Genomic DNA, 24,777 nt, shown 5'->3' with positions numbered 1-24,777 from the left:
ACCTCAATTCCGGTGTGTTCGGTGGAGCCGACTCTACTACTCCCTCTAACGGTCGTGCTCGCCACCGATACCTGGCCCCGCAACAATATTACCTCAACGTACAGAGGATTCACTTCTGAATTTTGCAGCCAATTTCATCCAGTAAAAGCCAAGAAACGAATTTTCAGTCCCTGTGTAAAATTGCACACAGAGAAACTGTCCCATATAAAGGGAGAGGTGCTTTGCATCTCCCTCGATTCCAAACTCTATTGGGAACAAATTCTCTTACAACAGCCTGGTGGAACGGAGTTATCAGCTCCTCATAACTGTAATAAATGAAGAATATTAATAACTATCTTCACAATTATGGAAAATTGCTGCTTGAAATTGTGCTGTGAGAAAGCTTGGCAATGATATAAGTGGACTCAGACGTTTGTACCCTGCTTTGTATTGAAAATCCAAAATGACATGTCTTTGATAATTATAAGTATCTCATTTGCGTAACTTTTTGAGCACCCGTAATACATTCGTGATTAATTTATCTGCAATCCTCGCTTTCTCACCTTGTCCATATGGTATGGCACTGAGCCATGAAGAGCCCTTGTGTGAAACCTTGGTTGTTCTGGGCATTAGTGCAAACATTTTATGGTTTTCCCCATAAAGTACACACAGCTTTTCAGTGAGGTATGCAGTAAAGGTGGTTGGGTAAGCCAGCTGGTGTTGGAAATATACTTTCCCACTGGGCCAATCATTATACTTTTGAATCTGCTCTATTTTGGACCTGAATTTATTGCCCTTCCTTGTTTTAAGTGTAAATTTCTGCAGAATTAGTTCTGATTTTTATGTTGCTAAAACTTTAGCTTTTTCACGTTCTGCTTGTGTGAAATTTGGAGTGGAAAATAAAGCGACAACAAATTTATCAGTTAATTGCTTCTGGGCCTCCCTACTCAATTCTGCTTTATCTTGCCTCTCCATTCATTTATGCACAGGCACATTATTGTTGGCAGCAGCAGCCAGTGAGGACAGCGACACTCTGTGGTGTGTGGCACAACACTCCTTCTCATTACATTTTCCTCTCATGGAAGCCCAGGTGGGTTGGTTGCCTCACACTGTCATCACTGCACACGTACAATTTGATGGGGATGTCCTTCCATTCTTTATATCATTAGTTTACACACATCAGGTTTAGGTTATACATTACAAGTCACAAATAATTTTTTTAATGCACTTCTATCTTCTTACCATGAAGTTGACAATTTTTAATCTTAAGGATATTACCAATACTACAGTTAGTTTCGATGGAAAAAATGGATTTATGTGTTTGCTTTTGAGGTTGTCAGTTTGGCATAAAGCATTTCATGTTTCTTGCATAAAAAGAACAGCAGTGATGCTTCATAAAACAGGAGCTATAAAAATGGTTGTTGCACTACTACTGAACAGGTGTCAGTGAGCACAGATGTGCGGGCCTGGGCGCTTGCCTGTATTGAGGATAGCCTTCCGGCACAACCAATGCGGCCCAAGACACAATCCTTACCGCCTCCTCTAGACCCACCGGCTGCAGTGTGGCAGCATATGGTCCCTCCACGTCGCTTCATGTTGCTCTCTGCACAGGTTTGAAACTGATGTCCTTCGAGCAAGCAATGCCACACTCAAAAGAGCCAGAAAAAATTGCTTTGTTTTTTAGCAAATGCCAAGTAATTGTTTCATAATCAAATGCATGCTTTGAATAAATTATCTTAACTCATGTGTGCAGTGCTATTCTGTTTGTCATTCAATGAAATCCCAAATGTTTTACATATTTACATAAATCAACGTTCCTTCAACATCAAAATGTAGATTGTGTTTTAGGACCAATTAATATTTTGCATTACTTTGTCACTTATTACTGAGCATGTCATTGAATGTGCAGCTTGGAACCCTGATCTCTTTCGCTGCACAAATTCAGCCCCTTCTGTTTACCAAACTTATTTTTTCACTTTCTCTCTTCAATTGCATCCTGTTCGTAGGGTAGCATAATGTTTGAGGTTTTACGGCCCCTGGAGCAACTGCGCCATCTGCTGGTAACCGGTGGTGGTGCGGACACTGAAGATGTTCAAAAATTCTTCCTTCTTCATCGGGTCAGGATCAGTAATTTTTGCAGAACACGTTGTGAGTGATTGCTTCTGAGGTCTAAAATGGGTTCATATTTTTATCTGAAGACTCTTCTCTGGCCTTTTATTAGGGTACCCTGTCATTCTGACAGGGAACCCTATTGTTTTTCTTCTGTTTATTTCCTTATTTTTTATTTTTTATTATTTAGATTTTTCCGCCGGCAATTTTGTGAGTTCTTTCGCTTTAAAAATCATTTTCTCAGGAACGGTAAGTCCGATCGACACGAAATTTTCACCATAGTATGTATCTTTTTTGATGGCAAACTTAAGTGGTAATTGTGACGTCATAGGTCACATGGTACGGGCGCCATCTTGAAAAAACCGAAAAACTTTGGACTTCTGTATCTCTGAAACTTTCTGGGGTAAAAATGTTTTCGCTTCATACATTTGAATAAGCTCCTCAAGAGGAACAGGGGTGATTTTTCGTGAGGTCATCGGTCAAGAGGTGTGCCGGTCAAAATTTGTTAGGTACAACGCTGCATAGGAAAAATCTGAAATTTATTGAGCCTCATCTGCACAACAATTGACCATAGAAAAAATATATTATGACGTCATAGGTCATTTGGTTCGGCAGCCATCTTGTTTTGGGAATTTAAAAAAAAAAATCTTCTCCAGAACGGCTAAACAGATTGAGGCGAAACTTTACACACACATTCCCCATGAGGTCCTTTATCAAGTTTGTTAATTTCTTATTGATCGGTCATACGGTTTGGTGGCCATCTTGAATTTACCCAAAACCTTCAAACATCTTCTCCAGAACGGCTCGTCAGATCAAGGGGAAACTTCACAAACCTATTGGCCACGATTAGGGAATATAAGTTTGTTAATTTCTAATTGATAGGTCACATGGTTTGACAGCCATGTTGGATTCATGAAAAATATTAAATAATGTTTTCTCTGGAATCACATAACCTATCGAAGCGAAAATTTGCAACTATCATCCTCCAGGATGTCTGCGTTCATAGTAAAAATTATGACATCACAAGTCACACGGTTTGGCGGCCATCTTGGATAGAAAAACTGACCTTATCCGATTTATACGAAACTTCACACACTTGTTCGGGTCCTTGATGGGAAGCTGAATATAAATTTATGATGTTATAGGTCACATGGTTCGGCAGCCATTTTGGATTGAAAATGAATAAATTTTTAAAATCTTCTTCTCCAGAACGGCAAGACAGATTGAGACGAAACTTTACACATATATTCCCCATGTGGTGCTTTCTCAAGTTTGTTAATTTCTTCTTGATCGGTCACATGATTTGGCGGCCATCTTGAATTTACCCTAAACCTTCAAACATCTTCTCCAGAACGGCTGATCTGATCAAGGGGAAACTTCACACATGTATTGCACATGAGTAGGGAATACAAGTTTGTTAATTTCTAATTGATAGGTCACATCGTTTGGCAGCCATGTTGGATTTAAGAAAAATATTAAATAATGTTTTCTCAGGAACCGCTTAACCTATCGAAGCGAAAATTTGCAAATGCCATCCTCCATCAATTCTGCATACATCGTAAAAATTATTACGTCACAAGTCACATGGTTTGGTGGCCATGTTGGATTTAAGAAAAATATTAAATAATGTTTTCTCTGGAACGGCTTAACCTATCGAAGCGAAAATTTGCAACTGTCATCCCCCATGATGTCTGCATACATGGTATAAATTATGACCTCACAAGTCACATAGTTGGGCGGCCATCTTGGATAGAAAAACGCACCTTTTCCGATTAACACGAAACTTCAGACATGTTCCACGACACAGTTGAAAGCAGAATATAAATTTTTTTGTCATCTCATGTATCTCATGTTGTATCAAGGGCCGAGGTCTGGGAAGTGCACACGAGTGGTGAATATAACTTTGTTAATTTCTAATTGATAGGTCACATGGTTTGGCGGCCATGTTGGATTCAAGAATTATATTAAATAATGTTTTCTCTGGAACCACATAACCTATCGAAGCGAAACTTGGCCAATATAATCTGCCCCCATGCCTGCATGCACGTTAAAATTATGACGTCACATGTCACATGGTTTGGCGGCCGTCTTGGATAGAATAACGCACTTTTGTCCGATAAAGACGAAACTTCACAAACGTGTTCCACTACACGATTGGAAGCAGAATTTAAATTTATGATGTCATAGATCACATGGTTCGTCTGCCATCTTGGATTGAAAATTAATGAATTTTAAAAATCTTCTTCTCCAGAACAGCCAGACATATTGAGGCAAAAATTCACACAAACTTTCCGCAAGACATCCTTTCACAAGTTTGTTAGTTTCTAATTGATAGGTCACATGGTTTGGCAGCCATGTTGGACTCAAGAATTATATTAAATAATGTTTTCTCTGGAACCACATAACCTATCGAAGCAAGACTTGGCTACTATAATCTAGCCCCATGCCTGCACATATGTTAACAAGGACAAATGTGTCCAAGAGCTGCGTCCTAGAGGTTTTGTCTTCACAAGAAGAAGAAGAAGAAGAAAAAAAAACAACTTCCGATATTTCATCACATGCCTTGACGGAGCCAATAGCGAGACCAGTCATGGACGAGCGTCGTTCATGAGAAGAAAATAGTGTATTTACCAAATTACAATACATTAAATAGAATAATTTTAATTAGTAACGTGAACTTTTCGAAACTTTAAAGCAAATGTCGAAATATATTTAAAAGTTCATGATAGACGCTCTCAAAAGGCACCCTCAATGCGAGGATGTGTACAAGTGTTTAGTATTTAAGGAGATACGGATCCTGTATATGAAATAGTCGAGTCCTAAAGGATCTGTCTTCACCAGAAGAAGAAGAACAACAACGCCGAGCTCTCTTAATTTTAATTTAGAAGAAGAGTAAATAATGAAGAAGAAGAGTAATAAAATGGAGAAGAAGAGTAATAAAATGAGGAAAAAGAGTAATAAATGAATAAGAAGAGTAAAAAATGAAGAAGAGAAAAAATGAAGAAGAGTAGAAATTGAAGAGTAAATAATGAAGAACAAGAGTAAAAAATGAAGAAGAGTAAAAATAATGAAGAAGAGTAAAAAATGAAGAAGAAGAGTAAAAAATTAATGAAGAGTAAAAAATGAAGAAGAGTAAATAATGAAGTGCTAAAATAAGACATGCTAAAAATTATGACGTCGTCACATTTTGTGGCGGCCATGTTGGATAGAAAAACGCACCTTTTCCGATTAACACTAAACTTGACAGACGTGTTCCAACACACGGTTTGAAGCAGAATATAAATTTGTGATGTCATAGGTCACATTGTTCGTCAGCCCTCTTGGATTGAAAATTTATAATTTTTTTTATTCTTCTTCTCCAGAACAGCCGGACAGATCGAGGCAAAAATTCACGCACACATTCCCCAAGACATCCTTTCACAAGTTTGTTAATTTCTAATCGATAGGTCACACGGTTTGGCGGCCACGTCGAATTTACCCTAAAACCCTCAAACATCTTCTCCAGAACGGCCGGTCAGATCGAGGGGAAACTTCACGTACGTATCGCACCCGAGCGGTGAATATCTTCTTCTTCTTCTTTCGGCTGCTCCCGTTAGGGGTCGCCACAGCGGATCATCCGAATGATCTGCATAGTGATTTGGCACATGTTTTACGCCGGATGCCCTTCCTGACGCAACCCTGGTCGCCTTTTACGACACAGGGATATGGTACACCTATTTTAACCGGGGTATACACCGGCCCAGTATACTGGTACTCACTTCGCCGACCTCGGAAGGATGACAGGCTGAGTCAACCCCCTGGTGTATTAATTCAGTGGCCCAACGGGGCTTGAATTCAGGACCTTTTGGATCCCAAGCCACTGCCCTAACCACTGCGCCAACACCAGGCTCCCGAGCGGTGAATATAAGTTTGTTAATTTCTAATCGATAGGTCACACGGTTCGGCAGTCACGTCGGATTCAAGAACAACATTAAATATCGTTTTCTCCGGAACCGCTCCTCCGATCGTCGCGAAACTTTGCGACCGTCGTTTAAGTCTCACGTCATATCGAAGGCGTCGTGTAAGGGTACCCGGTCATCACTGCCAGCAGTTATAAAGTGGCAGTTCTAGTTATTATTATTATTATTATTATTTTGAAACAATATTCATCATCATCGTGGGCCGAATGCGGCATGCACCCTCCCACCCCCAGGCATCCGTGTGCTGGAGTCTGCATGTCGGAGTCCCTCCCACTCCCCAGGGCTCCGCATGTGGGACTCCACCTGCTGATAGTCATTGGCACCAAATCTCTCTGCATGCCATCTCAGTGTGTGGTTCTTATGTGGGCTGTACATTCCACACTTTAAAATTCATTAGTTTGCCCAATTGTTAGTTTCAACTGCTATTTTGATTCAGAAGTATAGAGTCTAGTGTAGTTTTAGGCTTGTAGCAAGGTATTATGTACACATTTAGGACACGGGGGACCAAAAAATGAAAGTCATTGTATGATTAAGTTTTGCATATCATTTGTTAGCCAACATCATGGGGATTCAGGATCGATTTGGGCAGAGCTGAATTCTTCCTCTTTCTATTGCTCTGACAGGGTCAAAGTTGGTTATCAATTATATCTGTATCAAGGAACCACTCTTATCATTCTAAAATTGGTCTGATGGCTTAAATATGTATTGTACACTAATTGGAAACCACATGTATGGAGAATATTTGGTTTACCTGATATTTGACCTTGAGCAAAGAGGTCACGGTCATATGAAATTAACAAATTGATCAGTGTTCATTCAGGTCATAAATATATATGCACATAAACTTAACCATAGAAATACATGCTGTGATGAACCAAACTAACATCTTAGGATTAAAAGTGCAGATTTCTTTAAAACGTTACGTACTTCCTTTCGACCTTTGATGTTCTGTATACTGAACACAAACTGGCCTTTAGTATTGATTTTTAGCCGTGTCGCATTGCGAACGCTGGCTCTAAGAGAGCTCCCCGGTGTTCTTCTTTTTCTTCTTCTTCTTCTTCTTCTTCTTCTTCTTCTTCTTCTTCTTCTTCTTCTTCTTCTTCTTCTTCTTCTTCTTCTTCTTCTTCTTCTTCTTCTTCTTCTTCTTCTTCTTCTTCTTCTTCTTCTTCTTCTTCTTCTTCTTCTTCTTCTTCTTCTTCTTCTTCTTCTTCTTCTTCTTCTTCTTCTTCTTCTTCTTCTTCTTCTTCTTCTTCTTCTTCTTCTTCTTCTTCTTCTTCTTCTTCTTCTTCTTCTTCTTCTTCTTCTTCTTCTTCTTCTTCTTCTTCTTCTTCTTCTTCTTCTTCTTCTTCTTCTTCTTCTTCTTCTTCTTCTTCTTCTTCTTCTTCTTCTTCTTCTTCTTCTTCTTCTTCTTCTTCTTCTTCTTCTTCTTCTTCTTCTTCTTCTTCTTCTTCTTCTTCTTCTTCTTCTTCTTCTTCTTCTTCTTCTTCTTCTTCTTCTTCTTCTTCTTCTTCTTCTTCTTCTTCTTCTTCTTCTTCTTCTTCTTCTTCTTCTTCTTCTTCTTCTTCTTCTTCTTCTTCTTCTTCTTCTTCTTCTTCTTCTTCTTCTTCTTCTTCTTCTTCTTCTTCTTCTTCTTCTTCTTCTTCTTCTTCTTCTTCTTCTTCTTCTTCTTCTTCTTCTTCTTCTTCTTCTTCTTCTTCTTCTTCTTCTTCTTCTTCTTCTTCTTCTTCTTCTTCTTCTTCTTCTTCTTCTTCTTCTTCTTCTTCTTCTTCTTCTTCTTCTTCTTCTTCTTCTTCTTCTTCTTCTTCTTCTTCTTCTTCTTCTTCTTCTTCTTCTTCTTCTTCTTCTTCTTCTTCTTCTTCTTCTTCTTCTTCTTCTTCTTCTTCTTCTTCTTCTTCTTCTTCTTCTTCTTCTTCTTCTTCTTCTTCTTCTTCTTCTTCTTCTTCTTCTTCTTCTTCTTCTTCTTCTTCTTCTTCTTCTTCTTCTTCTTCTTCTTCTTCTTCTTCTTCTTCTTCTTCTTCTTCTTCTTCTTCTTCTTCTTCTTCTTCTTCTTCTTCTTCTTCTTCTTCTTCTTCTTCTTCTTCTTCTTCTTCTTCTTCTTCTTCTTCTTCTTCTTCTTCTTCTTCTTCTTCTTCTTCTTCTTCTTCTTCTTCTTCTTCTTCTTCTTCTTCTTCTTCTTCTTCTTCTTCTTCTTCTTCTTCTTCTTCTTCTTCTTCTTCTTCTTCTTCTTCTTCTTCTTCTTCTTCTTCTTCTTCTTCTTCTTCTTCTTCTTCTTCTTCTTCTTCTTCTTCTTCTTCTTCTTCTTCTTCTTCTTCTTCTTCTTCTTCTTCTTCTTCTTCTTCTTCTTCTTCTTCTTCTTCTTCTTCTTCTTCTTCTTCTTCTTCTTCTTCTTCTTCTTCTTCTTCTTCTTCTTCTTCTTCTTCTTCTTCTTCTTCTTCTTCTTCTTCTTCTTCTTCTTCTTCTTCTTCTTCTTCTTCTTCTTCTTCTTCTTCTTCTTCTTCTTCTTCTTCTTCTTCTTCTTCTTCTTCTTCTTCTTCTTCTTCTTCTTCTTCTTCTTCTTCTTCTTCTTCTTCTTCTTCTTCTTCTTCTTCTTCTTCTTCTTCTTCTTCTTCTTCTTCTTCTTCTTCTTCTTCTTCTTCTTCTTCTTCTTCTTCTTCTTCTTCTTCTTCTTCTTCTTCTTCTTCTTCTTCTTCTTCTTCTTCTTCTTCTTCTTCTTCTTCTTCTTCTTCTTCTTCTTCTTCTTCTTCTTCTTCTTCTTCTTCTTCTTCTTCTTCTTCTTCTTCTTCTTCTTCTTCTTCTTCTTCTTCTTCTTCTTCTTCTTCTTCTTCTTCTTCTTCTTCTTCTTCTTCTTCTTCTTCTTCTTCTTCTTCTTCTTCTTCTTCTTCTTCTTCTTCTTCTTCTTCTTCTTCTTCTTCTTCTTCTTCTTCTTCTTCTTCTTCTTCTTCTTCTTCTTCTTCTTCTTCTTCTTCTTCTTCTTCTTCTTCTTCTTCTTCTTCTTCTTCTTCTTCTTCTTCTTCTTCTTCTTCTTCTTCTTCTTCTTCTTCTTCTTCTTCTTCTTCTTCTTCTTCTTCTTCTTCTTCTTCTTCTTCTTCTTCTTCTTCTTCTTCTTCTTCTTCTTCTTCTTCTTCTTCTTCTTCTTCTTCTTCTTCTTCTTCTTCTTCTTCTTCTTCTTCTTCTTCTTCTTCTTCTTCTTCTTCTTCTTCTTCTTCTTCTTCTTCTTCTTCTTCTTCTTCTTCTTCTTCTTCTTCTTCTTCTTCTTCTTCTTCTTCTTCTTCTTCTTCTTCTTCTTCTTCTTCTTCTTCTTCTTCTTCTTCTTCTTCTTCTTCTTCTTCTTCTTCTTCTTCTTCTTCTTCTTCTTCTTCTTCTTCTTCTTCTTCTTCTTCTTCTTCTTCTTCTTCTTCTTCTTCTTCTTCTTCTTCTTCTTCTTCTTCTTCTTCTTCTTCTTCTTCTTCTTCTTCTTCTTCTTCTTCTTCTTCTTCTTCTTCTTCTTCTTCTTCTTCTTCTTCTTCTTCTTCTTCTTCTTCTTCTTCTTCTTCTTCTTCTTCTTCTTCTTCTTCTTCTTCTTCTTCTTCTTCTTCTTCTTCTTCTTCTTCTTCTTCTTCTTCTTCTTCTTCTTCTTCTTCTTCTTCTTCTTCTTCTTCTTCTTCTTCTTCTTCTTCTTCTTCTTCTTCTTCTTCTTCTTCTTCTTCTTCTTCTTCTTCTTCTTCTTCTTCTTCTTCTTCTTCTTCTTCTTCTTCTTCTTCTTCTTCTTCTTCTTCTTCTTCTTCTTCTTCTTCTTCTTCTTCTTCTTCTTCTTCTTCTTCTTCTTCTTCTTCTTCTTCTTCTTCTTCTTCTTCTTCTTCTTCTTCTTCTTCTTCTTCTTCTTCTTCTTCTTCTTCTTCTTTTTCTTCTTCTTCTTCTTCTTCTTCTTCTTCTTCTTCTTCTTCTTCTTCTTCTTCTTCTTCTTCTTGTTCTTCTTCTTTTGGTGAAGACAAAACCTTTCTGGGGGTGAGAATAGAGAGAGAAGCAGGCAGGGAGGCCACATGGAGGTACCTGATGCCCTGAGGCATCTGATGCCCTAAACGCACTTGATGCCCTGGAGGCACCCGATGCCCTGGAGGCACCCGATGCCCTGAGGGCACCCGATGCCCTGGGCCGCCCGATGCCCTGGGGGCAACTGATGCCCTGGAAGCTTGCATAGCAAGGAGATTGACTGGTGGAATGACGCGGCTCTTGGACACATTTGTCCTTGTTATATCATAGGGCCATCTTGGTAAACTTATTCTGTGGTTATAAAATCAAGCTGATAGCTACCAGTAATTTTGTAGCAGCTTGGTAAATGCAATTTGTTACGTACTTCCTAATATTTTTACCCAATCATGGAAGTGAACCTAAAAATTGGTTTGTAGTAATGATCCATGTTGAAACTTGCCATTTTAAATCATCACTTTATGCAGAAGTAAATTGCTATTTAAGATGTTCTATCAGATGCATTTCAAATTTCTGGAATAAGATTTTGTAAGCTTCACTATGATGGGGAGATTTTGCAAAATCTAGATTTTTCACATTTGAAGGTGCCAAGATATGCAGAAGGTCATAAGAAATGTACTGCTTTGAAGAATTCTTCTCTTCTTATGTATAATGATATATATCAAACAAAAATGCATTTTCAACCATTTTGGACAACATATACAATCATACATGTAACCAATTTCTAAAAAATGAGCTATAAAAATGGAAAAAAATAGCCTGTGTTTGGATAAAAAAAAAACATGCTTTGTAAGCAACTATATCCATAGGACCCATAGCAAAGTATACATTTCCTGAAAGCACAGACACTTGGGCATTATATAACATTAAGATTGCTTATCTTATTAAAACTGGGTTCAATTTCTAAGCTTTCTCCTCAGTTAGGACCACAGAGTACACAATACCATGCTCCAAGCCTTAATCTAGTCCCAACCCAGTCGAGTTCAGCACGTGTTGTACCACAGTGATCAATGTAAAGCGACAAAATATATGCATTTAAAACCATATTTTACAAAGCAATACATTTTATATAGTTATTCTGTAATGGAGTTCCTTGTCTTGTTGGGACGTGAAGGCACCAATGAGGTTGTGTTGTCTTGTCGTATCAGAGCCTTTTAGAGCTAGAGTGCCAGGTGGGCATGCCTCAGTTGGGCACAGCACTTGGGTCAGTCAGTGGCAGTAAAGCTGACCTACAGCATTATTGCCCCGTGCCAAGAGTGGGAGTAGCATTTGGAACCCACAAGAAAGTGGCAGGTGCGCTCAAATCTTTCCATGATGCATACCGGTACACCAATGATCACAGAGCTGCCAAGGCTTAGGATGTGAGCATGCTCACCCTTCCTGCCTGGAGCACAAACTGCTGGTGGTCATCACTCCACAAGGGATGTGCCTTATCTCTTTCTCTTCTTGCCAGCATTTGAACTTGTTATTTTGCCATCCTGCCTTTCATCACTCAATCCCTTAATTTTGTACAGATTTGTGCCTTTAGATGGGAGATTGTTTCAATAATTGTAGTGCTGGGCCGATTAGAAAATTTGACCAAAAGCAATTACCAATTTTAAAAAGAAAAAAAAAATTGACCGATGCAGATGCAATTTAATTAAGTCGTAAATAATGACGTCCTCGAGCATTGTACCCACGTGAAGTTGATACCATGCCGGATTGGTGCCGTGCCCACGATTGACGTTATTGAGTGGCTATGAATCGATACATTTTAAATCCCTTCTCCAATGGATTGGTGCATCGAACGGCACAGCGTCCTGTCATTTATATACGAATGATGAGCTACCGTCTATTGTGCTTATTCAATAAGCTATTGACGGATAAAACATGAAGCATTTCATACTTGTCTGGTTGTGTTTAAAGCAAGTTTTATACACAATACAGTACAGGGAGTCCCCGGGTTGCAAAGGGATTCCATTCTGAACAATCGTTCATACAGTAAGTAAATTAATCGGCTGTTGACTCGGTGTTATAAATGGTGGTATCGGTGCACGAGTGGGGAATATTCACCCAGTGATTTAACAAGTTTATCAGGAGACCAACCACTACCTTGTTTCCCATGCTTGCATAGTTCAAAAGAAGGAAAGTGCCACGTTTAACGGTTTTAATATTTAAAGTCCACGAAGCTCAGATTAGTTTTGAGAAAGATGAGGTTATCTGCCAGGCTGAACATTTTATGTTTTGTACTCCATTGATAGGCTGGATCCAGATCAGATCAAAGTAATCCCTTTAACAGCTCTCTGAAGGCTATACTGAGATGGTACTAGGATGACATCAGTGATCAACAGTGCAAGTAAATGAGTGATGAATTAAAAGAAAGAGGAACAAGTGAAACCAATAAAATACAATCCAGAGTTAAAAACCAAAAATTAATATATATTTTTCCATCTGCAGGAAGATCAAGCATGTGCTACAAGCCTAGCTCTAGCATGCTCCCGTGCAGCACATGACACTGAGGTGTCCAGCTGGGCAGCACGTGCCTTCTTTCGGTGAGTCTCAGGCATCAAGATTAAAGGTGGTCATTTGTATCTTCAAAACAACACTGAAGGGGCTATTGTGGATGTGAGGGTTTTAAACACTTGCTTAAGAAGAAGCAATGTCAGGGAGTTCACTTACATTTTGCTAATCTGATTTTGCTCAAACATAAGTATTTTTTTGAGAAACTTATGTTATTCTAATCTGTATGCACATGTGAATTTTATATTATTTAATTTCTTGACATGAAGGTTGGGAATGTGAGGGGCAGTGTTTCAAATTCATACCAGATTCTTGGCTCCGCTCATTTCCTGATTACCTGATGTATCCTCTTCATGTTTCTTCCAATTTTCAGTTTTGACTTTTTAACTCAAAGGAAATAAGAAAAAAATTATGAAATGCTATAATTAAAGGAAGCGAAGACACAAGGATGAATGACATCAATGAATGATAGTGTCATCGTTCATTGATGTCATCCTTTTATGATGATATCAATGTTGACACTACCAGGGGGGCTCTGACAATTGTAAGAGTGTTAAGCTGAAGAGAGAAATGTCAATAAATCTTAATTAGCATAAACATGGCAACTTCTGTTGAACTTTGTAAAAAATGTAAACTTAACGCTTGTACAATTTTAGAGCATCTTGCAACTCTTTCAAGATTTCTCTCTTCAATTGCATCCTGTTCGTAGGGTAGCATAATGTTTGAGGTTTTACGGCCCTTGGAGCAGCTGCGCCATCTGCTGGTAATCGGTGGGGCTAATAGGAGTATGTTGATGGCGGTGATGGTTGGTTAAGTGCACGCAAATAAATAAATAAATCCAAAATGGTGTGTTGGTTGTGGAAATGGGAAAGTGGATATCTTCTCCTCCTCCTCCTTCCCTTTATGAAGGGTGAGGTCCGATGGCACCACGCTTCTGCCCTGCCTTGACCATGATACTCTTACAGCTCCCTCTCTCCTCGGCCAACTCTCTCCACTCTCCAACCACCCCAACGGATATTCCTCATCACAATCCTCCCATCTCAGCCGTGGGCTTCCTCTTTTCCTCCTTGCACCCTCAACCTATCTCATCTATCCTTCTATCCGCTCTCTTCACTCCCAAAATCCTCCTCACCAAGCTGTTCTCAAAAATCTGCAGCCTCTGTTGTCTCTGTCAGTGCCATTGTCTCCAGACCATAAAGGTAGGCCAGTGTTACACATGACATCAGAACTTTCCCTTTCAATTTTCTTGATATCTTTCTGTCTGCCAATAATTCCTCCACCCTCCTCCACACATTCACAACCACCTGAATTTCCTCCGCACCTCTGCTTCAGACTTACCATCCCTGTGCTTCCCAGAAACTCAAACCTATTTCTCTGCCTGATCTCCTTCCCCTCTAACCTGATATTCATTTATTTTCTCTGCTGCCCGATTCACACCACATCAGTCTTCTCCATACTCGTCTTTAGCCCATGCTTCCCAAATGCCTGCTTCCACTCCCCCAGTACTTCCTGCATCTCCCACCCACTCTCCACCACAACAGCCAGATCGTCCGCATACAGCATCCTCCCCATACTACCCCTTAAGCTCACCTTTTTTGCTTACCAGCTCCATCACCATGATAAACATGAGTGGGCTGAGTGCTTCCCTGCCTCAAACCAATGTTCATGCTGAACTCCTCAGACTTCCCAGGACCAACCAAAACTCTTCCCTTCGTTTCCTTGTTCATCCCTTCCACCAACCTAACTTCTGCTTCCGGCACTCCCATCCATCCTGGTGTCGCTATCCTGCCATCTTTCTTGGGACAGTGTCCATGGGCCTTCTCCAGGTCCACAAATCCCAATGCCATCTCACTTTGCACCTCCAACCTCTTCTCCACCAGCTTTCTCAACGTGAATATCTCATCCGTTGCCCCCCTACCCTTTCTAAGCCCTTGCTGCTCTTCTCCAATCTCTATCTCCACCCTCTTCCTTATCCTCGCATCCAGAATCTTCTCCAGAAGCTTCATTACATGACTTAGGAGTGTAATGCCCCTGTTCTGTTGCGAATTTGGAAACTTACTCCACTCAACATTCAGTAGTCCCTATAGAACATTTATATCGGCAAGTATGTGTTTTATAGATAGCTTCCTTGCCCTTGTCTAATGGGAATTAAATGTACGTGCGCTGTGCGTTATTTTAATAGTTAGGATTTTTACACCCCTTATAACAACAACAACAACACGCCTTCACCTCACTTCCTCACACCGCCGCCATTGTCTTCCTGCGTTCGACCACGTACGTAGGCAGGGTTTCCTCAGCTACAAGAGCTCCGACTCCGCCCCAGAGAGATGGAATGTTCCCCGTGACCAATGAGAGGCGAGATGTCTCAGACATCGACTTTCTCACGAACCCTCGACCAATGGGAGGCGTGAGACACCAGAGACATTGACTTTCTCACGAACCCTTGACCAATGGGAGGCGAGACGTCTCAGACGGTGATCCTTCCCAGAGACACCCCCTCTCGCAGGAGAAATGCCATATAAGAAACGCCAGGGCCTTGGAAACAGTGTGAACGTCAGCGTCAGGGTTGAGCGTCAGGGTCAGCTTGGCAGTGATCAGGTTTGAGGTGCCGGAGATCGACTCGTCTGGTCTGGTCAGCTTGGCAGTGATTGGGTTCGAGGTGCCGGAGATCGACTTGTCTGGTCGGCTTGGCAGTGCCTGGCGTCCGACGCTTTTCCTCCGTCCCTAGTGCTTGGAGTGGCATTGTGTTGCGGGTTCGAGTCCGTCGAGCCGGATCATCGAAGACCACACGAGGTGGACAGGCACAAGTGCAGGCTCTGGTCTCCAGCTCCCTTTCCTCGAGCTGGAAGACTTCAATAAAGACCATTGGGGTCCACTTCTGTGTGTAGGCCCGTCTATAAGTAAAACTGTTTAGTGCCTTGTGCGTTATTCGCATTTCATTTCTATTAGTCGTGATAACTCTTCTTACATGCTCCCTTCCCTTCCCCACCTATTATAAATAAACCATGTGTTAAATGTATCAGTTCATTTTTGTGTTTTCTTTATTGGTTTGACATGCTGCGTGTTGGGAATTAGCCTGGCTATTGCCGCTGTAAAAGGGACATTTGGACCGACGAAAGCTCGGTGACCATCCGCTCAGGTCGCACACGGTTCGAGTACGCTAGCGACTCGTTCCGTACGAGCATCGTCGAGGGTGAATTTCCCCAATAGTTGGACGGCGTGAGTACCTAGGTAAATTGGAGTTAGACAAGTGGACCCTACCTCACGCCGTCGAAATATTGGCAAACTTCGGTCCGATAAGGGACCCGTCGGCTCCGGAGTTATCCGGGATGACGACCTATACATTCCGGGTGATCGGCGGAGTCGACCCTGCAGCTCCATCTGGTGGTCGTGCTCGCAGCCGATACCCGGCCCCGCAACAGTACTTCCCCGGAACTTGAACATCGCCCTTCCCCTTTCATATTGGCACAATTAACCCTGTCCTCCACTCCTCCTGAATTGAACCCTCTCTCATACATGTGTTCAACAGCCTCTTCATCCAACTGATTCCTGCTTCTTCCACTGCAATTGTCATCTGGACACACCTCATTAATGCCTGGCGCTCTTCTCTTTTTCATCTTCTTCAATGCTGTCTGCACTTACTCCTCTGTGATCTCCACCAACTCCACTTTCCCCTCTACATAATACGGTAGCTACAGCTCGCTGTTGCTTCCTTCCCGGTTCAGTAGCTCTTTGAAATACCCTTCCCACCTTCAATACTGAGCCCCCCCGCCTAACACTAGCCACCCGCCACCATCCTTAATCACCCCCCCCCCCATATGTCCGTTCCATCATCATCCTTGTCACGAGCCAATTTATACAGTCGTGGCCAAATATATTGACACCTTTGCACTTTTTTCAAGTAATGCACCATTTCTTCCAGTTGATTGTTGAAATTAAAATATATTTTGGTATCCACAAATGTATTTCTTTTGTTTGCAGTGGAACAAAACAAAAAAAAGCTGAAAAAATTACTAAATCTTTGCTTATGCCACACATAAATCCTAAAATGGCCTGGACAATATTGTTGTGGATTCTCGCCCGCCGGTGTGCGGATGACCGCTTCTAGCCAATGGCGGCCGTCTCGCCCACCGAACGGACAATCCAGTCGCAGCCTTCCGGATCAACGCCGAAATCGCGCTACAGGTGTGTTTTGGATGCACACCACAGCCTAGTCAACACTCTACCCGCGCTACAGGGTCAATCGCCGAATTGTCGGTATCCCTAATTAATCGCGCGGGCAGACTACCGAGAGACTGTACCTTAACGGAGCCGCTTGGAAACGAGCCGTTTAAGCAACTCGCTTCGTTTTGGAATAACTGAGCGGGGTATTATCGCGCAGTCCCGTTGGACTCAATCACTTTATCGGCTATTTAAAAACCAACTATTATTTCGAATGCAATACGGCAGTTCAATGGAGGGAAAGGACGCAACGAACAGGTTTACATTCACACAAGGACATTTATTATAATAAAGCACGTATGCAGGCATGCACGTATGCAATTAAACAAGGCAAAACACGTATGCAATTATACAAGGCCAACACGTATGACAGGAGAACTACAACCATTCTACACAATCACTTAACAGTTTTTACAACTTAGGAGACACGGCGCCACATCATTCATACAAAGAAACAAAGGAAAAACCCCATCAAAGACAAGGGGGTAGACTGGACCTCTTGGGGTCTTTATGAATCACAGAGCTGTGTAGACCGCAAAAGCTCCGAGAGGCCGGGCTGGTTACCTTCACCCTCGTGGTGACTCGCTAGGGCGACCCTCGCTGTCCCCTCTCCGGCGACCCTCGCCGTCCCCTCTCCGGTGACCCTCGCCGTTCCCTCTCCAGCGACCCACGGTTAAGGCGCTGTCACACCTTGACGTTTTAGCCAGCAATGGCAACGAATAAAAATTTATGTAAAACGTTGGCATACGCTGAAGTTTTGAGGTTTTTTTTAAGTTTTGGTCGTATTTATAACGTGTTGGTTGTATGCATAACATATTGGTAACGGGCACAGAACGTTTCGTTGTCTTACAGATAACTTATACCAACGAATGTTTAGCCTGTTGTCGGCGTTCACAACCTCTGCCTAACGATAGTTTAACTTAGGCATAGCGCGCTGCACGTATCGCCGAAGAACTCGTGGCGTTCTCTGTTAAAAACCTGCCGCACGCCGATTTAAATCATAACCGCCTGAAAATTGGAAGTGTCAACATCGCAGTCACACCTTGACGATTTAGCCAGCGTATGCCGACCTATGAAAAATGTGTCTAAAACGCTGGCACACGTCGAATACGGTATGGGTAAGTTGTGTATACGTTAGGAGCACGCTGAAAAACAATGAAGTACGCTGTCATATTCCGTGGTACTTCTAGTACGTCGTGAAATTTCAAGCATGCTCAAAATTTTACGACATACTCGACGTATGGCTCACAAGTTCCGCATACGCTGGCATAAGTTCTCGGCACGCTCCGCGATCGTTGACACACGTCGGACACACGTTACTTGTAAGTTACTCATAAGTCGAAACACGGTGAGGGAATGTTTAGCATACCCGAAACTTAATTTTTAACCTATGAGTAGCGTGCTTTGAACCTATGTGTAACGTATCTCAAACGCACATTGTCGTATGTAAACGAATTAGACTGACGTCTTCCGGATGACCACAGAACTTACTGAACGTGTTTCTAACTTACATCTACCGTATAATGGTGATTTGGCAGCGTTTAGGGGAATTGGTATATACAAATGGGCTTCACAAGAGGAACCCGTCAGTGTTCCAGACTCCATGTTGAGTAGATGTCAATGTCGGTCGTTAGTCGGGTAAATCTACAACAAAAAATAGCCTTACCCCCAAAATATTGATACAAAAGGTTTTTTAACGGTTTTGGGTAGGGTTTGACCTCCAAAATAACATACTAAAAATCTACTCAAATCCACCTACCGGAAAGGGCCTATTTTCAAGATGGCGTCCAAAATGGCCGCCGTGGGCTTAAATTGCCATAGAATGGGCACTAGTTGGCCTATATTTGCGATTTTTGTGTCAATTTCTATGTTTTGGAGGTCAACAAATCTATTGAAATCATTTTCAAAGTTGATCAGTGATGGGAAAGCCTTAAATCCAAGATGGCGTCCAAAATGGATGGCGTAATAAGTTCTGGGCGGGTCTAAGCCCTGATCTTGTCATCGAACAGACCTTGATGAGATCCCTGAAGAGCACTGGTGGCCTAACATGCGGAAGTGGGATGGGTGAAGAACAACGGTCTCTATGGACAATGTCAATGCCGGTCACGTCGGAATATAACAGTGCGATGCAGGAATTCACTGATCTTTTGTACACGACTCGTGAACAACACAAGGAATCTAGTGGCGCAAGGATGGAAAGAGATGCTTCTGACCTAGCCAAAATCAGTTCAAAACTCAGTGAATGCTCTACGTTTTCTCCAGATCCCTCACTAAGAAATGTTGTGACTGGAGTGGTGGCCGCGTCGGATGTGAATGTCCACGAGCATAAGTCTGTTGGAGAGAAGATTATGGAAAGTATGATCAATAAACCCGCTTTCACATCTTCCTTCAAACGAAAAGACAGAGCCAAAACACTTGGAGATGTATCTTCAGTCAAATTTGGTCCAGACAGAGCAATTGACCCTGCTCTACTCTTTCAAAGATTTCTTGTTGTGTCAAAAACAGGAGACATTTCGTTGGAAGATGTCATGGGCTATGAGCTGAGCCCATTTCCCCCTGCCCTGTTTGAGGGTATAGGTATTTTCAGAAAGGCTGACAAACCTCAATTAGTTCAAGCTATCAGAGACCATTCTGCCAAAGTGTCAAATGAAACCGTGTCTGACTCTGTTCCCCAAACTGAGCACTATGTTCTTGATGGTGGCTCCTTGCTGCATCGTTTGTCATGGACAGCCGGGGACAGTTTCAATGTGATAGTCAAGTCATATGCTGACTTCACTATTCATCACTATGGAAAAGCAACAGTCGTTTTTGATGGTTATGATGATGGACCATCTATTAAGGACAATACACACAAGCGCCGTGGCCATATTGTTCATCCCGAAGTCAGCTTCACACCTGGAACAGAATTCTCTGGCAAAAAGGATGAGTTCCTGTCCAGGAGCTCCAACAAGCAACAGCTCATCAACCTCATCAGTGTGGAAATGAAGAAAATTGGCTTGAACGTAATTCATGCACCAGGGGATGCCGATGTAGACATAGTAAAAGCGGCAGTGACATCGTCATACCAACAATCAACTACCCTGATTGGAGAAGATACAGATCTGTTGGTGCTATTATTGCATTACGCTAGCGTCGACAGCAAAGAACTGTATTTTCGTTCTGACAATTCATCCAGGAACTGGAAGGTGCACAATATCAACCAGCTGAAAGTATCATTGGGTGAAGAGCTATGCCCACATCTTCTCTTCCTTCATGCCTTCACTGGGTGTGACTCGACATCTCAAGTATTTGGAATTGGAAAAAAGTCAGCATTTCAGAAACTGGCAAAGGGGGATTCAGCAATCAAGACTTGTGCAAACACCTTCCTTGTCCCCAACCAAACAAGAGACATGGTCGTGGAAAACTGCAACAATGCCATGAAAGTATTATTTGGAGGACATCCCTGTGATTCCCTCGCCAAGTTGCGATATAATGTCTTTGTGAAGAAACTGGCTTCAGCTAAGTCGTTTGTCACCCCAGAACGTCTGCCACCAACAGCGTCTTCAACAAGGTTTCACGCTCTGAGAGTATACTATCAGATTATGGTCTGGATGGGGAGGAACGGAAACTTGAAGCCAACAGACTGGAGTTGGAAACTGGAGGACAATAAACTAGTTCCAGTCATGTCAGACAAGGACGCTGCTCCAGAAAAGTTGTTGAAGATGATCCGATGGAACTGCACAACTGGCTGTAGAACAAGTCGCTGTATCTGTAGGGGATACGGTCTGCCATGCCACAGCGTCTGCGGACCCTGTCAACTTGATACCTGCGAAAATCCTTTCAACAAGACAGTATCGGAGGACGAAGAGGAAGCATAGTTTATCTATGGTAAATGCTACTTCAATGAACGAACTTTCGTTGATGTTTTCGATTTACCCTAACTTGAAGGCATTTTAATTGAAAGTACGTTCTAGAGGAAATGGTGATCATTGTGAGAGCCAATTAATTTATCACTTTCTAAATTACCAAAGCATATTTTTATTTATGTTATGCACAAGATGGTCAATTAATTCTGATCACTACACACGGGACAACTTTTCAGTTAGACACTATTTGAAAGATTGGGCATGACCTCCAAAACATAGGAATAAACACAAACACTACAAATGTAGTCCATTTATTGCCTGTTTTAAAACAAGTACATGCCCATGGTGGCCATTTGGGGGGGGGGGGGGCATTTTGGACGCCATCTTGGATTTAAGGCCTTACCATCACTAGTCAACTCTGAAAATGATAGGTGATTTGTTGACCTCCAAAACATAGAAATCGACACATACATCACACAAGCACAGCATTTATTGACAATTTAGTAGCAAATTTATGCCCATGGCGGCCATTTTGGGGGGCCATTTTGGACGCCATCTTAAATTTAAGGCTTTTCCATCACTGATCAACTTTGAAAATGGTTTCATTGGATTTGTTGACCTCCAAAACATAGAAATTGACACAAAAATCACAAATGTAGGCCAGCTATTGCACATTCTATGGAAATTTAAGCCCACGGCGGCCATTTTGGAAGCCATCTTGAAAATAGGCCCTTTCCGGTAGGTGGATTTGAGTAGATTTTTAGTATGTTATTTTGGAGGTCAAAACCTACCCAAAACCGTTGAAAAACCTTTTGTATCAATTTTTTGGGGGTCAAACCACAAATTTACTCTACTAAGTATCAGTAGTAGTAGTATTAGGTGAGCGTGTCAGTAGTAGTATTGGTAGTAGTCAGTCGGTCCATGTCAGTAGTAGTAGGTGGGCGTGATGTGGAGGTGTGGGTGATGATGTTTCCTCGTTGCGTCCACGAATAGGAGACTACTTTGCACCATTGTTCGATGTCCTTTTCGGCTAATTTTTTTTTTCTCATTCCCACGATGAACTATTTTTTTGTTTCAGTTTTTAAAGTATTCAAAACGACTTGGACAAATGCATAATGTACTAGTAATGAACACAGAACGCTTCGATAACTTATACATAAGTTATACCAACGATTGATTAGCGTGTTTTAGGCGTCCACAACCTATGCCCAACGATAGTCTAACGTATGCATAGCATGGTAGGTGTCATCGACGATTACGTGATGTTTTCTATTCATAGGCTGTAACATCACTTTTAATAAATGCCTGTCGCTCACCTATTGTTTTTGGACGCTGGTGCTCGGCAATTAAAATTGTTTCCATTGAACAAGTTAAATCGCTTCCACTCGACTATTGAAATGATTTACACTGAACGATTTAAATAAATGGCTGTCACTCGCCTATTGTTTTTGGACGCTGGTGCTCGGCAATTGAAATCGTTTTCATTGAACAAGTTAAATCGCTTCCACAGCACTGCAGTCACGGCACCAACAGCAGCAGGCTCAGTGCCATCCTCATGCCAGGCTCAAGCGGATCCCTGTAGAAGGTGTACTGCTTGGTTATCCTTGGACCCACTCTGGCTAGCAGCTCGTCGAACAACGCTGGGGGCATTAGCAGGAAGTTGATGAAGGATGCATGGTCCTCGTTTCCAGAGTTCCACCATGAGCTGGTCATATATGCCGTAATGGCGTCGCCTCCCGATCCATGGTCTGACCCAGTTCCTTCTCCTCCGTTCACGTCTTCTTCTCCCGGCTCTATTGGCACGCAACTGGTGCAGTGTCAACTCGATGAGGTCATGTTGATGTTGGAGGACAGGTAGGTATTGTCGTCTCATATCAGCCTTGCCGTATCCTCCATCTCTCGGAATGACATGGACATGTACTCACCACAAAGTCTAAAAAAAAGACTGGTTCCTCCTGCGAAGCCCCTTTTTATATACGAATTCCCCTAATCGCTGCCAATACGCCATTATACGGTATCTGTAAGTTTGAAACGCGTTCAGTAAGTTCTGTGGTCGTCCTGAAGACGTCAAATACGTCTACATACGTATTTGTGCGTAGGACATGCTTTACAAATAATTCCCAAGCACGTTACCCATAGGTTATAAATAAGTCACGGGTACCCTAAACATTACTTTGACGTGTTTCGACGTATGAGGAACTTTCAAGTAACGTGTTGCGAAGTGTGAACAACGTTCGTGTAGTATGCTTACAAAACGTTACTCATAGGTTAGAAATAAGTTTCGAGTACGCTAAACATTACCTCGACGTGTTTCGACTTATGGGTAACTTACAAGTAACGTGTGTCAACGATCGCATAATGTGCCTCCAACTTATGGCCAGCGTAGCGGAACGTGTGAGTCATATGCCGGCATACGTCGTAAAATTTCAAGCATGTTAAAATTTGAGGACAACCGCAAAGTACGTTTAAAGCCAGCGTACTACGACGTATGGCAGTGTTTTTCAGCGTGCTCTTAATGTATACAAAACGTACCCATAACTTATTCGACGTGTGCCAGCGTTTTAGACAAATTTTTCATAAATCGGCATACGCTGGCTAAATCGTCAAGGTGTGACAGTGGCTTCAGGCACGGTACGGAAGGCCGCGCGCCTTGGCTCCGCTGCGCTCCAATTTCTCCAACTCCACCACCCTCCGTCGACCAACGAGAGGCTGACAGACTCCACTGCACTCCCAGCCCGCAACTCCCAGACTGTAGCTTGACTCCACTTCCAGACCTCCACAACTTTCAGACTGCAGCTCAACTCCGCTCCCAGACCTCCACAACTCCCACGCAACGTTTCCACGTGCCCGCTTTATAGCCCAGGCGCCCGCCCTCGCTTCCCGCCCCTTCTTCCAGCATGCGCGGGAACCTTGCAGAAGAAGGGCGTTTTTTCTCTTGGATCGGGGCCTTTCTTTCCCTTTTTCATACCCCTCATTGCATCTGATTCCGCTCGCAGGGTTTGTCTTGGGGGAGGGGGGGGAGGGGTGAGGCCGTCGTCTGTTCTCCTCTGACGAATGCCAGGCCTCTCGCAACCGTGTGCCGAGGTGGAAACGCGGTGGTGGTTATGGTGGTTGTCGTAATGGTGGCGTGGCTGGCGTTTTGTGGTGGTCGTGAGGGTAGTGTGGTTGGGCGGTTTTGGTTAAGGTGGTTGTTCTGAAGGTGGTTGTGGTGGTTGAAATGCGGTTGGTCCAAAATAACGATAGCAAAAGAAAAACGGCTACCTCAAAGATCACAGCCCGGCACACGAATAATCCCTTTAAACTTTGGTGGGGAAATCTATCTGAACACAGACTTATGGACATAACTGATCTAAGGACCTATATGGTGCTCTGCAAATTTCCACAGCCATAACAATATTATTGGCACCTTTAGAAGTTGTTAGAAATAATTAAATTTCAAGCAGGTGATTCTCCTTTACTTTGGAATTGAACTCACCTGTGGTGAGTTCCAGGTGCCTGCAATATAAAAATCACTCAACCAGTTTGAATAGAGAAAAGGAGTCATTCTGCTATTTTTTTTCACTGTGTTTACCGCAATGAGCATGGAGAAAAGAAAGAAAACCAGAGAATTATCCGAGGAGGTCAAACAAGATTGTAGCCAAGCATGGACAATCTCAAGGCAACAAGTCCATCTCCAGAGACCTTGATGTGTTCCTGTCTCCAATGTCCGCAATGTTATCAGGAAGTTTAAGGCCCATGGCACTGCAGCCAACCTCCCTGGACATCGCCGCAATAGAAAACTTGATCGAAGATTGCAGCGAAGGATTGTTCAAATGGAGGAGAAAGCATCACAATCAACTGCCAAATGGATTCAAGCTGACCATCAGACACAAGGTATGATGGTTTCATCTTGCACAATCCGTCATCAACTCAATGAAAGGGGGTTCTATGGAAGGAGACCCAGGAGGACCCCACTGCTGAGAGAGAGACGTAAGAAAGCCCAACTGGAGTTTGCCAAAACACACCTGAACAACCAAAATCCTTCTGGGAGAATGTCCCGTGGACAGATCAGACCAAATTAGAGCTTTTTGGGAAAGCACATCATCTCTATGTTTACAGAAAACAAAATGAAGCCTTCAAAGAAAAGACCTTCCCTACACTCAAGCATGGAGGAGGTTCAGTGATGTTTTGGGGTTGCTGTGCTGCCTCTGGCACTGGAT

At 42.0% G+C, this 24,777-nt stretch overlaps 1 protein-coding gene across 6 annotated transcripts in view; it reads left to right on the top strand.

Annotated features, from left to right (window-relative positions):
- NUP155 (nucleoporin 155) overlaps positions 1-24,777 on the top strand; it is a 168,911-nt gene that overhangs the window by 70,831 nt on the left and 73,303 nt on the right. For all 6 annotated transcript variants that reach the window (XR_015055384.1, XM_085870834.1, XM_085870831.1 and 3 more), the window contains exons 13-16: positions 969-1,069; positions 1,420-1,590; positions 1,986-2,096; positions 12,450-12,544. Coding sequence is in view for 5 of the 6 variants with exons in the window: in XM_085870834.1 (XP_085726960.1) it covers positions 969-1,069; positions 1,420-1,590; positions 1,986-2,096; positions 12,450-12,544 (478 nt within the window). In the remaining variant the exon portion in view is untranslated. The remainder of the gene's footprint in view (positions 1-968; positions 1,070-1,419; positions 1,591-1,985; positions 2,097-12,449; positions 12,545-24,777) is intronic.

Source organism: Eptatretus burgeri, chromosome 2 (genome assembly GCF_056783735.1).
Source record: "Eptatretus burgeri isolate ZD-2024b chromosome 2, Ebu_testis_v1, whole genome shotgun sequence".
NCBI lineage: Eukaryota > Metazoa > Chordata > Myxini > Myxiniformes > Myxinidae > Eptatretus > Eptatretus burgeri.
This window is presented reverse-complemented; position numbering and strand designations above follow the sequence as displayed.